General features: G+C 26.2%; 3 protein-coding genes across 5 annotated transcripts in view; 2 read left to right on the top strand and 1 right to left on the bottom strand.

The window, feature by feature from the left end:
• LOC100162139 (DNA excision repair protein ERCC-8) overlaps positions 1 to 4,421 on the top strand; it is a 5,984-nt gene extending 1,563 nt beyond the window's left edge. Inside the window, exons 2-6 of one of the 2 annotated variants that reach the window (XM_008183329.2) lie at positions 918 to 1,147; positions 1,599 to 1,894; positions 1,959 to 2,277; positions 2,625 to 2,937; positions 4,132 to 4,419. In XM_008183329.2, the coding sequence (XP_008181551.1) occupies positions 918 to 1,147; positions 1,599 to 1,894; positions 1,959 to 2,277; positions 2,625 to 2,934 (1,155 nt within the window). In that variant the 3' untranslated portion in view covers positions 2,935 to 2,937; positions 4,132 to 4,419. Of the gene's footprint in view, positions 1 to 917; positions 1,148 to 1,598; positions 1,895 to 1,958; positions 2,278 to 2,624 lie in introns of both variants that reach the window. The other variant, XM_001946725.4, reaches the window with a different exon arrangement.
• Positions 4,422 to 5,595: 1,174 nt separating this feature from the next.
• On the bottom strand, positions 5,596 to 10,229 carry LOC100160094 (peroxisomal biogenesis factor 6). 2 transcript variants are annotated; one of them, XM_001946779.5, is made up of 11 exons: positions 8,811 to 10,229; positions 8,059 to 8,282; positions 7,674 to 7,996; positions 7,520 to 7,593; positions 7,272 to 7,415; positions 6,907 to 7,053; positions 6,522 to 6,630; positions 6,344 to 6,463; positions 6,206 to 6,283; positions 5,810 to 5,958; positions 5,596 to 5,737 (listed from the first exon to the last, which is right to left on the bottom strand). In XM_001946779.5, exons 1-11 carry the CDS (start codon positions 9,787 to 9,789, stop codon positions 5,652 to 5,654), a joined length of 2,433 nt encoding a protein of 810 aa, XP_001946814.4. In that variant the 5' UTR covers positions 9,790 to 10,229; the 3' UTR covers positions 5,596 to 5,651. The 2 variants fall into 2 exon arrangements, with proteins under 2 accessions (XP_001946814.4, XP_016658716.1); XM_016803227.2 differs by having other exon boundaries at positions 8,059 to 8,252.
• A 252-nt stretch (positions 10,230 to 10,481) lies between these two features.
• The window catches only part of LOC100573039 (calcineurin-binding protein cabin-1), a 27,452-nt gene continuing 25,048 nt past the window's right edge, over positions 10,482 to 12,885 (top strand). The window contains exons 1-4 of the mRNA XM_003243479.4: positions 10,482 to 10,892; positions 11,677 to 11,790; positions 11,869 to 12,003; positions 12,075 to 12,176. Of these exons, the coding sequence (XP_003243527.1) occupies positions 10,797 to 10,892; positions 11,677 to 11,790; positions 11,869 to 12,003; positions 12,075 to 12,176 (447 nt within the window). The 5' untranslated portion in view covers positions 10,482 to 10,796. The remainder of the gene's footprint in view (positions 10,893 to 11,676; positions 11,791 to 11,868; positions 12,004 to 12,074; positions 12,177 to 12,885) is intronic.

The following is a 12,885-nucleotide window of genomic DNA, read 5'->3' as shown; positions in this document are numbered from 1 at the left end:
TTTTCAGTAACACAGCAGTAATTTCATTACATTTTACATAAAGCAATGCAATTGTATCAAAATTACTTGTGTTAATTAATTTCTATGACGCACTAACGCGTTATTTTCCACGTTATTAAAATAATAGTTTTGAATGAATTACAAAAACAAGCCGATAGGATATACCAGAAAAAAATTAAAAATCAATTATATTTATTTTTGATTCCGGTAATAGTTAACTAATATTAATATTACTCATTCCAGGAATAAATGTTATCACTTTATTAGCAGAAAGAAAAGAATTCGGTTTAAAAATAAAATTTAATAAAAATAAATTATGATTATACTTATGACTGTAATATAGCCATATAGGATGATTGTAAATTATTTATCCATAATACTATAATAGGTCTATGATTGTAATATATATACATAATAATTAAATCATAGGAATTGAATATGGTTAAAAAAAAAAAGATAAAATGAAGTAACGTTATTTGTAACGCACTACTTTATTAATGAAAAAGTAATGTAACGTGATAAAAATACTTGAAGTTACGAGTAATGTAATGTAATTACTTTTTAAAAGTAATTTACCCAACACTGATCATTTGAGATTATTTTACAAGTTTTATTTTATTTCAGAATTATTATGTTTCTTTACTGGTATATAACAACCGTTATTAAAGGGTACAGCCTCATATTGCACTATTCTTTATAATTATTTTACTTGTTACATACCTATGCTACTTCTTAAAGTTTTTAATTTCATAAACTTTTTTCAGATATTTTGATATTATTTGACTGTTTTTTGTTAGTTTTTGTTCAATTTATATTTTATACAAACAATAGGTACATTGAAATTACTTAATTATCATTTGTTAATAAAATATTGCTATGGTTAATATAATTTTAATTGTTTTTGGTACTTTTAACAGAGGAGAAAACCAAATCGTATTATTGATCTCGAGATAAAACGGTCCATTGGAGCTATATCTTCCGTGGAATATAAACGTCGTACAATTATTAATGAGATTAATTATGTTGCGTATGCACTTCATAAAACATCTTTGCCAGCAATTTACATTAATCCAATGAGTACAGGCGCTCCAAATTATGTACAAGATGACATTTTAGGTATGGAAGTTGATCCGATAGAAAGTAAATGGTATGTATATTTTATAATGTAAAATTTAATATTCTGGGTTGTAATAAGAAATTAAAAAAGTTGTTATTGCTTCTTTATCAATATGCATTAAGAGTATATTGTCGTTGGATATGATGCATATCTTTAAAAGTCAAGTTAGGTGGTATAAAATTTAATTTTATAAGATCTTCAGAAAGTTATTAATATTAAAGTAATTAATATTTTATGTTTTAATTCTAAAAAAAGTCATTGATATAATTTATAAAGTAATTATTCAATATTATGTTACCCTGAAATGGTTAGTACTTTTGCCTTAAAGTAAAGATAAGGCTTGAAATGTTGAAGTATTATTATTAATTTTTTTTTTTGTACTTAATTACCTACTTGACTAACATATAGTAATAGACTTAAATTAGAAAATTATAATTTTAGATTTAAAATATATAAATTAAAATAATATTTTATTTTTTAGTTTACTAGTCATATCCAGATACAACAGTGTAGCTATTTACAATGTTTCACAAAATGTTCAAATTTTTGATCAAATCAAGCGAATGACAATTCCACATGACCCTATTGATAATAATGGATCGCCAAATTCAGCACATTGGCTTTGGGATGGTACCGTATTTACAGTTTGCACTATGGATTCTGTACACTTTTGGGATTCATTTACTTGTAAGATAATTGAAACTGTGAAAATGCGTACAAAAGTTTTGAACCATGTGATGGCTGCAAAAAAATATAGTATTAACAAATATGTTGCAGGTACTACATAATTTAAATTTGAGGTTAATCAACTCTAAAAATAAAAAAAACATTTTATTTCTAGTGACGGGAATAGAAGGACACGTATTCATGATTGATATGATGCATGGTATTGTTGTAATGACTATGAGAAATATTGAAAAAAACCCTATAAGAGCTATCCATTGGCATCCAACAAATGAATTACAATATGTGACTGGCAATGACAATGGAAATATTTACCTATGGGATATTCGTTTTCAAAGAAATTTTGTTTTCAAATTCAAAAATGAAGATTCCTTTTCTGTATCAACAAGCCATACTAATCCAGTTATTGGATTACGGTTTTATAATGATGGAAATAGTGTTATATCTGTTGATAACAAGGGAGGCATCAAAACTTGGTAATAATTATTATTTATTAACAATTAAAATTGTATTTGGATTTTTTTATATATATATTATATTACTGTTCAATTGTTAATTAATGGAAAAGACATTTACAAAATTAATGTCAGTATTTATTATTTAGTTTATTAATAAATTGGCATGTAATATTGACCTTCGATTATTGGATAGCTAACTTAATTTTTCTTATGAAATTTATGTTATAAAGTTGAAAATAAAAATCAAAAAATACATCCATTTCTCTAACTAAAATTTATCAAATTTTCAATGATTGGAAATACTGTATTAAAATATTTAAAAAAAAATTAATTGAAAGCAGCTAATGATAATTTATTTATTGCAGGGAAGTTAGTACTGGTCATCTACGTCCTAATCACTATGAATCCGTACCGTTGTGTGACCTTAACAAGAATCATATTTTTAAAGATTACCAATTTGCTGTTACTGAAAATTTGAAAGAAGATATTGTGTTTTTGCCATCAAAAAGAGGAATGAGAATATTTGATATTGAAAGTGGTGAACATTTACCTTTTTCTAATGATATACCTCTACCTATGAACTGTGCTACTTATGATAGCAAACGATTTTGTGTTTATGGAGGATCTAATGACTTAATAAAATTATGGACACCTCAAAAAAAAATGACTGACTGAACTGTATGTTTACAATGGCAAATAATATTAATACATTTATCATTGTATCAATTTCTTTTTACAATATTCTAGTTTCTTTACTTTTATATTGTCTCAATTTATACTGCATTGTTATTATTATATGTTTTATTTTCCCCGTAAAATTAGTATAAATTTCCAATTTTACCTAGTTTCAAAATCTGGAGGTTGACTTAGCCCCAAAAATATTTTGTCAAGACCCAATGCTGATAAAATTTACATTCAAAGTTCTGCATGCTGGATATGTGACCATTATTTGTAAAATAAACCATGAAATATTTTATTGGATTTAAACTATTCTTAAAAACTATAAGTTACATCAAACATGCAATTATTTTTTCAGTTAACATTACAATTCTAGGCCATATTACATTGAATACTTAATAGGATGTTAAATCCACATTAATAAAAATATATATTTATATTATTTAATATAACTTATATAAAATTTAAGTCTTACTGTGCATACTTGTTTTGGGAGAGTAAAAAATTTAAAATAGTTTTAATGTATATAATATATTTAGGTACCTAAGGATTGTCAAAAATGTTCTGGTTCATTCCATCATACTAGGGTTGAGAAATTTAATGTTATTTGAAAAAATGATCACACTAAATACTGTAATATTGTCTTCAAAAACTACTATTTTTGTGTTTTTTTTATTTATTTGAAGGTTTAATGTGAATTACCTAATTTTATACTCTTCACTCATATAGCTCGAATACTCAATTGGAATATGTAAATTAATATGCAATACATACAAATGCCTATATTTTGTTACATCGTAAATAATCAGACATGGGGTCCTCAAATAAAATTTGTACTTAGTTACTGTACTAGTTCATTGATTTGACGATCTCTACATTTATTTTAATTATTGATTATTATTATATACAACTATTTTTCTTTTGTGTATTAACTATTGTTAATTAATTCTCATAACATTTTTTGTATAATTGTTTAATTTACTATGAATATAATTATAATTATAATAATATGCTATTTAAGTTTTGTCAGAAAAATACTGAGTTATTTAGTTGATAAACAAGTTCAATAATTTTTTGTAATATTTATAAATACATTATTCTATTATAAGTTATGCATCATGCATTAAAATGTAACTTAGAATAAACCATTAAATGTAATTTTTTCACTGATGAATTATAATTTATAATTTACAGCTATTGGTGAATGATGAATGGCAAGAAATAACTTGCTCATGTAAACATGACTATAATTTAAAACAAGCTGGTGTTATATGAATACAGATTACAGGTACAAAAAAAATACATTTATTCTAAGCATAATTTAAAAAAATAAATGGTATTAGTATATTTTTGTACCAGTTTTGAAGGGTAATGACGTCTTGTACAATAAGTTACTAAGGCTACTTATCTAATAAATTATGTAATTCTTGTAACAAAAAAGATGTACTTTTTTAAAATGAATAAAACAAATATTACCACAGCCATTATTATTGTTATTATTATCGAATGAGTATATAAATCAAAAAAGATAACGTCAGTACAGATAAGAATTTAAGAATTAAAATAGAAAATAATATAATACAATATTTATGTTCAAACAACAAAATAGTCATAATATAATTTCTAAACCAGTCTGGTATTAGCTGGTTGGAGGGCACTCCAAATTTAACTTTCCAAGTCTATTGTTTGTTGCGATTAAACCAATATAGACCAATGGAATAGAACTATAGGGCTGTACCAGTAAGTCCAACATCAAGACTATTCAATATTTCAATGCTGCCAAAATATTGCTCTCCAGTATTGGCAAAACAAATTAACACTGGGAGCGCTAATAATAACGCCTATCGTACTGATAGTTAGGCGGGTTAGGTTAGGATATTGTATGAGTATGTTTTCCTCAACATTTTGTCTTAAGTGAAATGTATTTAAATGTATTTGATGATATTAGTAGACGTTATACTTACCAACGTATGCAGTTAGCTATAAAAGTGTATAAAGTTTCAATAACAAAATTAATTTTATAAAAAAAGTAAAATAACCAATATAAGATTATATCTATACATTCCGAATATGTGAGTTGAGGATTATTCTACCACAGCGTGTATCGTTAGCTTGTTTTACCAATTGTTGTAGCATACTTGTACGACTATAGAACAATACATCAGATATGACATCCGCTGAGATTTGATGATTCCATTCTTCTAGGATGAGATTAATAGGTTTGCTCGTAAACACGAGATAAGGCTGGATCAATACACTAATCCATCTACTCGATAACTCTCAAGGTTTATGACTTATACATTGTCAGGTCCAGCAAGAGAACGCGCTGTGTGCCGACCAAAATTGGTTTGGATACCCTGCCATAAGATAATAAGTTTTGATGGCAGGGTGACACGGGTGGATGTGCAGAATCTGCGCATTCTCTCCCTGGATAGAGTATAGTATAAAATATTAGACTTAGTCTAGAGCCTCTTCACGGGGAGTGATAACCCAAACATGTTTTGTATATTATATAATCCAAAAATATTTATTTGTTTAATATTTATGTACACCTTTGAAATGTTTCAATGAAGATCATTGATTTTTGTAACAAAGAAGACTTTGGGAGGTTTAAAATATATATATATATATAAATAATAGTATAATAAATCATAAAAATAATATCAGTCTTTTTAATTAATTTATTTTTTTTGATATTTAGTTATGTAAAACTGTTATTTTAGGATAAAACTTTCACTCATTGCTTTCATAAAATCCTCTTCGGTTACCAATAAATTTTCATCAGTTGCACATTGTTCGTCTAAAATAAGTTAAAATATTTAAAAATTATAAAATATATATGGATTTATATTAAAACATAAAAAAGGTTTACTATTAATATGTGTTAGTCGTCTTTGGATAACTCTTCTAGCACAGTTTAACCATGCATTATGACACATTCCATACAATTCAGCCCCTGTTACTTGGTCTGGTAAGTGGTCTATTAAATCTTCTAGATGAAAATTTGAATTTAAGTTAAATCTAAAAAATTAAAGTTTTTAGAATATTTTTAAAAATATCATTATAATATGTAAGATGATAAAATTTATAAAATATTTGAAAAATTATATAATATTATATTGTTTATAAATTATATTTTTAATATTAAACAGTTAATTATTAACTGTACAATACATACGCCAAACATGTCTGATCACTATTCAATGTATAGATTTAAATATAAGATACAAATTAATCCTTTAATATATTTGAATAAAATTATACATACTTTTTAGTTAATGCTTTTAAGACATGCAGTTTTGATTCTTTATCATTACAACCACCAACATAAACACTTTTATCAAGTCTAAAATAAATAATTATTTTCAATAAAGCATATTACAATTAATGATATTTGATAAAATACCTTCCTGGACGTAAAAGTGCAGAATCTATGAGATCTGGTCGATTTGTAGCACCCAATACAAATATTTGTTGATTTTCTGATGTCATTCCATCCATTTCGGTTAGCAATTGTGATACAACTCTATAAATATATAAAGTATGCAAATAAAATTTTATTAAGAATAAAAGAAAATCCATACCTATCTCCAACACCTCCAGAATCTCCATTTTGACCTCGTTTTGGAGCTAACGAATCAAGTTCATCAAAAAACAAAATACATGGTACAGCTGAACGAGCCTTGTTAAACACTAAAACATATTTTTAAATATTAGTAAGGAGTTAAGGACATCATAATTTCACAAAATACATACTTATTATTATACATTTTTGATATGCCTTCTTACCATCTTATATTAGATATATTTTACTAGCATAACTTTAAACAAAATATTATATTATACTTCCTTCCAGGAGAGAAGATCCACGTTTTTTTGGCCTCTGTGCTATCGTCGGTGTCTGTTGGTTGTGCAAAACGTGTACCTTTTTCTCGTGGAATGGAGTATAGTGTATAATTAAATATTTACCTTCTCTTACGTTAGCTTCACTTTGTCCAATATACATATTGAGTAATTCAGGACCTTTAATTGATAAAAAGTTGTATTTACATTCAGTTGCTACAGCTTTTGCTAATAATGTTTTTCCAGTCCCAGGTGGACCATACAATAATATTCCTATGTAAAAAATTATAATCATTAGTTATCTTTAAAAAATGGTTTAAAATATTGTATAAATAAAGACAATACATTTAAATACAATATCGTGAGCCGCATACAAAATTTATTAATGTAATGGTTCACTATGTAATAGACTAATCCTGTGAAACAAACTACAGTGAAGTGCGAAGAACTAATGTTTTCAAGACCATACTATAATTATTAAAATGTATTACCTGATCTCCTCATATTAAATGTTGATGGTTTCAATGCAGACATAATTTCTTCTTTCACATTTATTAAGCCACCAACATCATCCCATTTTACGACTTGTACTGATGGTGCCCCAATTGATTTTGTGAACACCAAATTTATTTTTTCTAAAAAGATAAATCAAACAATGATTTTATATTTTAGCTTAATTAATTAATATAATTTAATATAATACAATAATATATAAACATGTAAATTATGATTAACAAACCTATTGAAAGCATTATATCAGATTCTTCCAGTATGACATCAGTAGATTTAATATTATGTACAGACATATGATTCCTTAACAAAAATAAATATAAAATAAACAAAGGAATATCTATTTATATTTTAAACATAAACAGCTTCATTTATAAATTTACTTTACAGCTAATAGCAGTAGTGTCATGTAATTTGTATAATTGAAACCAGAAGTATGGTCTACGATTTTTTTAATCATAATGTTATCTAATGCAACAGAATCTCTTTTTAATATCCATTTCAATAATTGTTCTCGATTTATTTTACTTAAATTTCCGACTTGTTGACTTTGCAAAAATAGTCTTAAGAAAACCGGACTTAGGTCTTCTCTGGAGTTTGCAGTAGCAATAATTATTATAGGATTATTGGTTTTGACATTTATTTGTCTGATAAATATATCCAAAATTTCTTGTTCTAAATCTTTAGTAGAAGATAAACATAAAGCCTGAAAATTGATAATATAATTAATTACTATAATAATTCATTTAAAAAATAAATTTTACTCACTTCAATATTTTCTAAGTGTAATAGACATGGTGTCATTTTTCTAATATCATCAAAAAAGTATTCTATTCTTTTTTTAAATTGGGCAATGTTGTTTGTAGGCCAGTTAAAACAGCATTGAGATATGTATTGTATTCCAAGGTATTTAGACACCGATTCAATTAATAATTCTTTACCACATCCATTAACTCCGTAAACTAAAAAAATTGGTTTTAAAGATTGAAAATCTAAAAAAAAAAAATCTAATTAAATAAATGAATAAATAATGGTTAAAATACACCAGAACCTCCACTATCCGAACAGAAATTAACATATTCGAACATCAATATTTGTTGGTTGTAAAGCTCATACACGCAATTAAGTATATATTATAATAATTCTATATTAATTTAATAATGCATGTGTGTAGACTGTAGGTATACTCCTAATAATTCTATATTTATAATAACAATAAGTAGGTATAAATATATCTGGAAATATGTTTTTCCTGATATATATATACATGTTAAATATATTATATATCAATATCAATATACTTATGAATGTTGCAAGTACAATAGGTAGTACATACAGTATAAAAAAATTCACAGTGTCTAAACTTTCACGTTTCTAAACTAGGTGCGGTCCCAATTAGTTTAGATAATCGATGTTCTACTGTACTCTCATTTTTATAAATTGATAAGCTAATGTTATTTTAAATAATTTAACTAATTAGTTAGATGTAAAGGATAATAAGAAAATCATTAATTTGTCACCTGTAAGACTTTGTTGAATAAATGGTTTGATCATTGACACAATTAATTCACCTTCATCATTCATTCCACCAGGAAATATGTTCAAAATAAAATCATTGAAATTATTTATGTTTACATTTTTTAAATTATTTATTGCAAATTCTTTTTCCATAGGTAAATATGTGTTGGTTGAATAGTGAACTTCATTTAATTTAGTATTTAAATTAGATATATAAAATTTATTTTTACAGTTATATAAATTTACTTTTACACTTCTTTCTTCCATTTCAACAATTTTAATGTAATAAATTGAAATACTAGTAGGTTCTACTAAATATTCTGATTCTGGGTAAGACTTTTTTAAATCCAATTTTATTATATCTCCAACTGATACACATTTTGGTAAAGAAAAATAATTGTAAAGTGTTTTGTCCAGTAGTTTTTGTGTTTCTGCGTTAAATATCAAAGGTTTCATCACAGATATTGATACTTTTGGTGTTATTTTTGGCTCAAAGTCTTTTAATGGTTTGATAATTCTCAACATACAAACTTCACATGTATGATTGCAATCAGTTAGATTAAATAAATTTGTCGAAGTTAGAATACACACAGATTCTTTATAAGAGTTCAACACTATTATTCTGTTGTAGCGTGACAAAGGTAAACTATTGGAACCCGTAGTTTTAACGTTGACTAGCACCCATTGCATATTGTTCAATTTTAATTTGTTTAATGTTTCCTGGCTGACAAATATACAATTGTGAATTTCTAAATTGTGTTTTAGAATTGTTATATTGTCATAATAATGTGTTACAAGCTTTTCCAATATATTGTCAGGAACACATTTAAATTGTATTTCAGATCCAAAAAGGATGTTGACTCTGAGATCGTGAAGCATTGTTGATATTATGTCTAGAGATTTGGTTCTGTTAAAACACGACTTCAGTACATAATTTATGAAAGAAATGTAGTTGAAAAGATATTTCCTTTGAATTGCCATATTTTTATAGTTGCAGTTGTACGAGTTTTCTGAAAACTGAAACTGATATCACCGGATGGCGTCAAACGAAAAATGTGTGTTTGATTCGCGACAGTTCGTTTATTTTAAACGTTTGAAGTTTCTTAATCACTAAAAACTCATAAGTCATATAGATCCTTAACCATTACAAGTATTAAAACTTTAAAGTTAAAACTAAACAAACAAGAAAAAACAAGACAAAATAATTACTGATAACAATGGATACCCAAAAACCACTATTAAGATTAGTTCGTGCGAAACCCGATCAAACATCGCATTAACATATTATAGCGAATAGCAGTATAGGCAGCAAAGATGTATAACACCTCGAAATAACTAAGAAATGCCGGTAGACGTATCTACAACACAGGAATTTTGGTCGTCGACATTTTTTTTTTTTTCATAATATTATCATTTACTACTTGACTACAGCTTCGTGAAACGTTTTGATAACGTTTAGTTTTTACATATCCCATAAAAACCAGCAGCTGCGTTCATTAATTATTATAATATTTACTTTTTTACCCCACCCAAATCATAGTCTAATGATACCCAGATAACCGACGAACGCAGCCGATTTACCGTAGAAACGGTTCGTTGTTTAACGTAATTTGTTATCAGATACTAATTATTGACTCGGAGAGCGTTATTACTTATTACTTATCATGACAAAATAAATTATTTTGTCATGTTACTTATTATTGTTTAATTAGCGTCCGCATGCATTCAGTTTTTTGTTGTAATGATACACATCGCACAATATTGTTATTTTTATACTTAATGAAATTATAATTCCGTACTTATATGAAATGTGTTCGAAACACAGTTCCTGCCTTTCTTGCCTCGACTGATCGAAATCGGCTCGCAGAGACTTTCAGCAATTCAGCCCGAACCAGTGGCAATCGTTTGCAGATTTCGTGTGACGAGCATTAGCGTGTCTACTCAAATACGTCGATGTGCTTCGGTGGTTTTATCTCTTAGACAATATTATGTTACCGACGAAGCTCAGGGCGTTAAACGATTGTTCCACCGATGAAAGTAGCAACAATGATGATGTGCCGGTTAAAATTACTAAAGAAGCGTTGGTAGGTGTTTTTCAATTACTTGCTCAGAAAAAATATCAAATACCAAATGTTCTAACAATTGATTTTTTTATTACTACATGATATGTATCGAACAAAAAAAACTTGCAGTTATTCTTAACAAAATTAATTGTTTATTGAAATTATTAACACTACCTTGCTAAGAATAAATTACAATATTATATTTATATTTTTTATATTTTTACTGTAGAGTTGTTTTTTATTTAAATACTCGACAATTAAATTACTGTAATATTATACCTTCCCAATAACAGATTCATCTTTTTTTATTTTACTTTATCATAACCTATAAATTTGTAAAATCTTGTCATCCTCATATTTTACTTTAAGTATCACCTAAAACTAAACTGTTTTGGTTCAATGATATGCATATTACTTTTATTCCAATTATACTTATACATTAAAGCATTGGAACCTAATTTTTTAAAATATACCATGACATTGTACATCAAGGAACAACCCCCCCCCCCCACCCCACCAATATTTAAAAATGTAATCCTCAGATGCAAATCAATTAAATTTAACATTTTAACGTTCTTACGGTGAGCCCTAATCTAATATGACATATGAGGTGTGTAGTTTCAAATTTACCCATAACCAATTTTACTACACGCCTCATATGTCATAAAATAACTAAGTGATTGGAGCCACTGCATTAAAGTTATAGTACAAATTATCAGCTTAAATTATAATATTTATTTTTTACTTTAGCATTGTTTAAATTAATTATTCATTTCATTACAATTAATAAAATATTTTATTTCAGGAAACGAAAGCAGAACTACAATATAGCCAAGCATTACAGTGTTTAGCAAGAGATCAATTAGATGAAGCAGAGAAACAACTAGCAAATTTATTGGAAAAAGAAATTATTAAATCTGTATGTTTAAAAAATGTCCATCTATAAGTTTTAAATAATTTCTAACTATTATTAATTATATTTTTTTTTTTTTTTTAGGTAAATACTACATTGAACCAAAAAGATAAATCTCAATCTTTATTAGCTCATTTAAAATATTGTTGTCTTACTAATTTAGGAAATATTTTGTTAAAAAAATCCAACTACCATGAAGCCTTAATTCACTATCAAGAGGTGAATTTTATTAAATAATATATTTTAAACATAATAATATTGATTACATATATGTATTATCTATTATTTAGGCTTTAAAAATGGACAATACTGACTTGAATCTATGGTACCGAATAGGACTTACTCATAGCAAGTTATATCAAACTGATCAAGCAATATCAGCATTTTTAGAGGTAACTAATAAATAACAAATAAAATAAAATAATAAAACCACTTGATTACTATCATCTTAACAATATGGTCATATAAGAGGTATATCCCAAATGTAAGCAATAAGTCACAATTGAGTATAATTTACCTTTCAGGGTACACAATTTCATGTTTTTTCAACAAGCCATGGATTGTAAAATTAATTTTCTGTGCGATTTTCCTGTTTTTTTAAATTTTTAATAACTACTTTTTCCTTTATTTATTAATTATACCGAGAATTGTTATATCAATATAACAATATCTGGTATTATAGATATTGAAAATTCTCCATTGCACATTTATTTATTATTAAAGTAAAACTATAAACCTACTATACATAGTATGTATAGTAGATTAGGTTACATATTATGTAAAATACTAAGATGTGTGCCAAGTAATAAGTATAGATGTTTATTATACTGTATACTTAAATACTCTGTTTTAATAAATTTTATTTTTATTTTTGTCTTTGCTAAAGGTATTTCACCAATAGATCAATTTTAAACCGATTTTCATTATTCTGACAATATGAGTACTGAATGCATTTTAGTATTTTTAATATGTTTAGTTGTTATATATTTTGGCCAAATAAAGCATATAAGTCTTGTCAACTTGAAGATATTTAACTGCGTAGATATATAATGTACTATAACTAAAACAAATATATTTATATTCTGTTCAAAATAAGACCGG

This window comes from Acyrthosiphon pisum, chromosome X (assembly GCF_005508785.2).
Source record: "Acyrthosiphon pisum isolate AL4f chromosome X, pea_aphid_22Mar2018_4r6ur, whole genome shotgun sequence".
In the NCBI taxonomy this organism is placed as follows: domain Eukaryota; kingdom Metazoa; phylum Arthropoda; class Insecta; order Hemiptera; family Aphididae; genus Acyrthosiphon; species Acyrthosiphon pisum.
The sequence above is the reverse complement of the archived record's forward strand: the minus strand, read 5'-3'. Positions and strand labels throughout refer to the sequence as shown.

Bases quoted from the DNA above. Each gene is read 5' to 3' on its own strand.
- LOC100160094 (XM_001946779.5), bottom strand. From the start codon at position 9,789: ATGGCAATTCAAAGGAAATATCTTTTCAACTACATTTCTTTCATAAAT. The intron at 7,997-8,058 runs GTGAGTAAAATT...ATCAATTTTCAG, and splicing joins TACACTTAGAAAATATTGAA to GCTTTATGTTTATCTTCTAC. The intron at 6,284-6,343 runs GTATTTTATCAA...TATTTATTTTAG, and splicing joins GCACTTTTACGTCCAGGAAG to ACTTGATAAAAGTGTTTATG.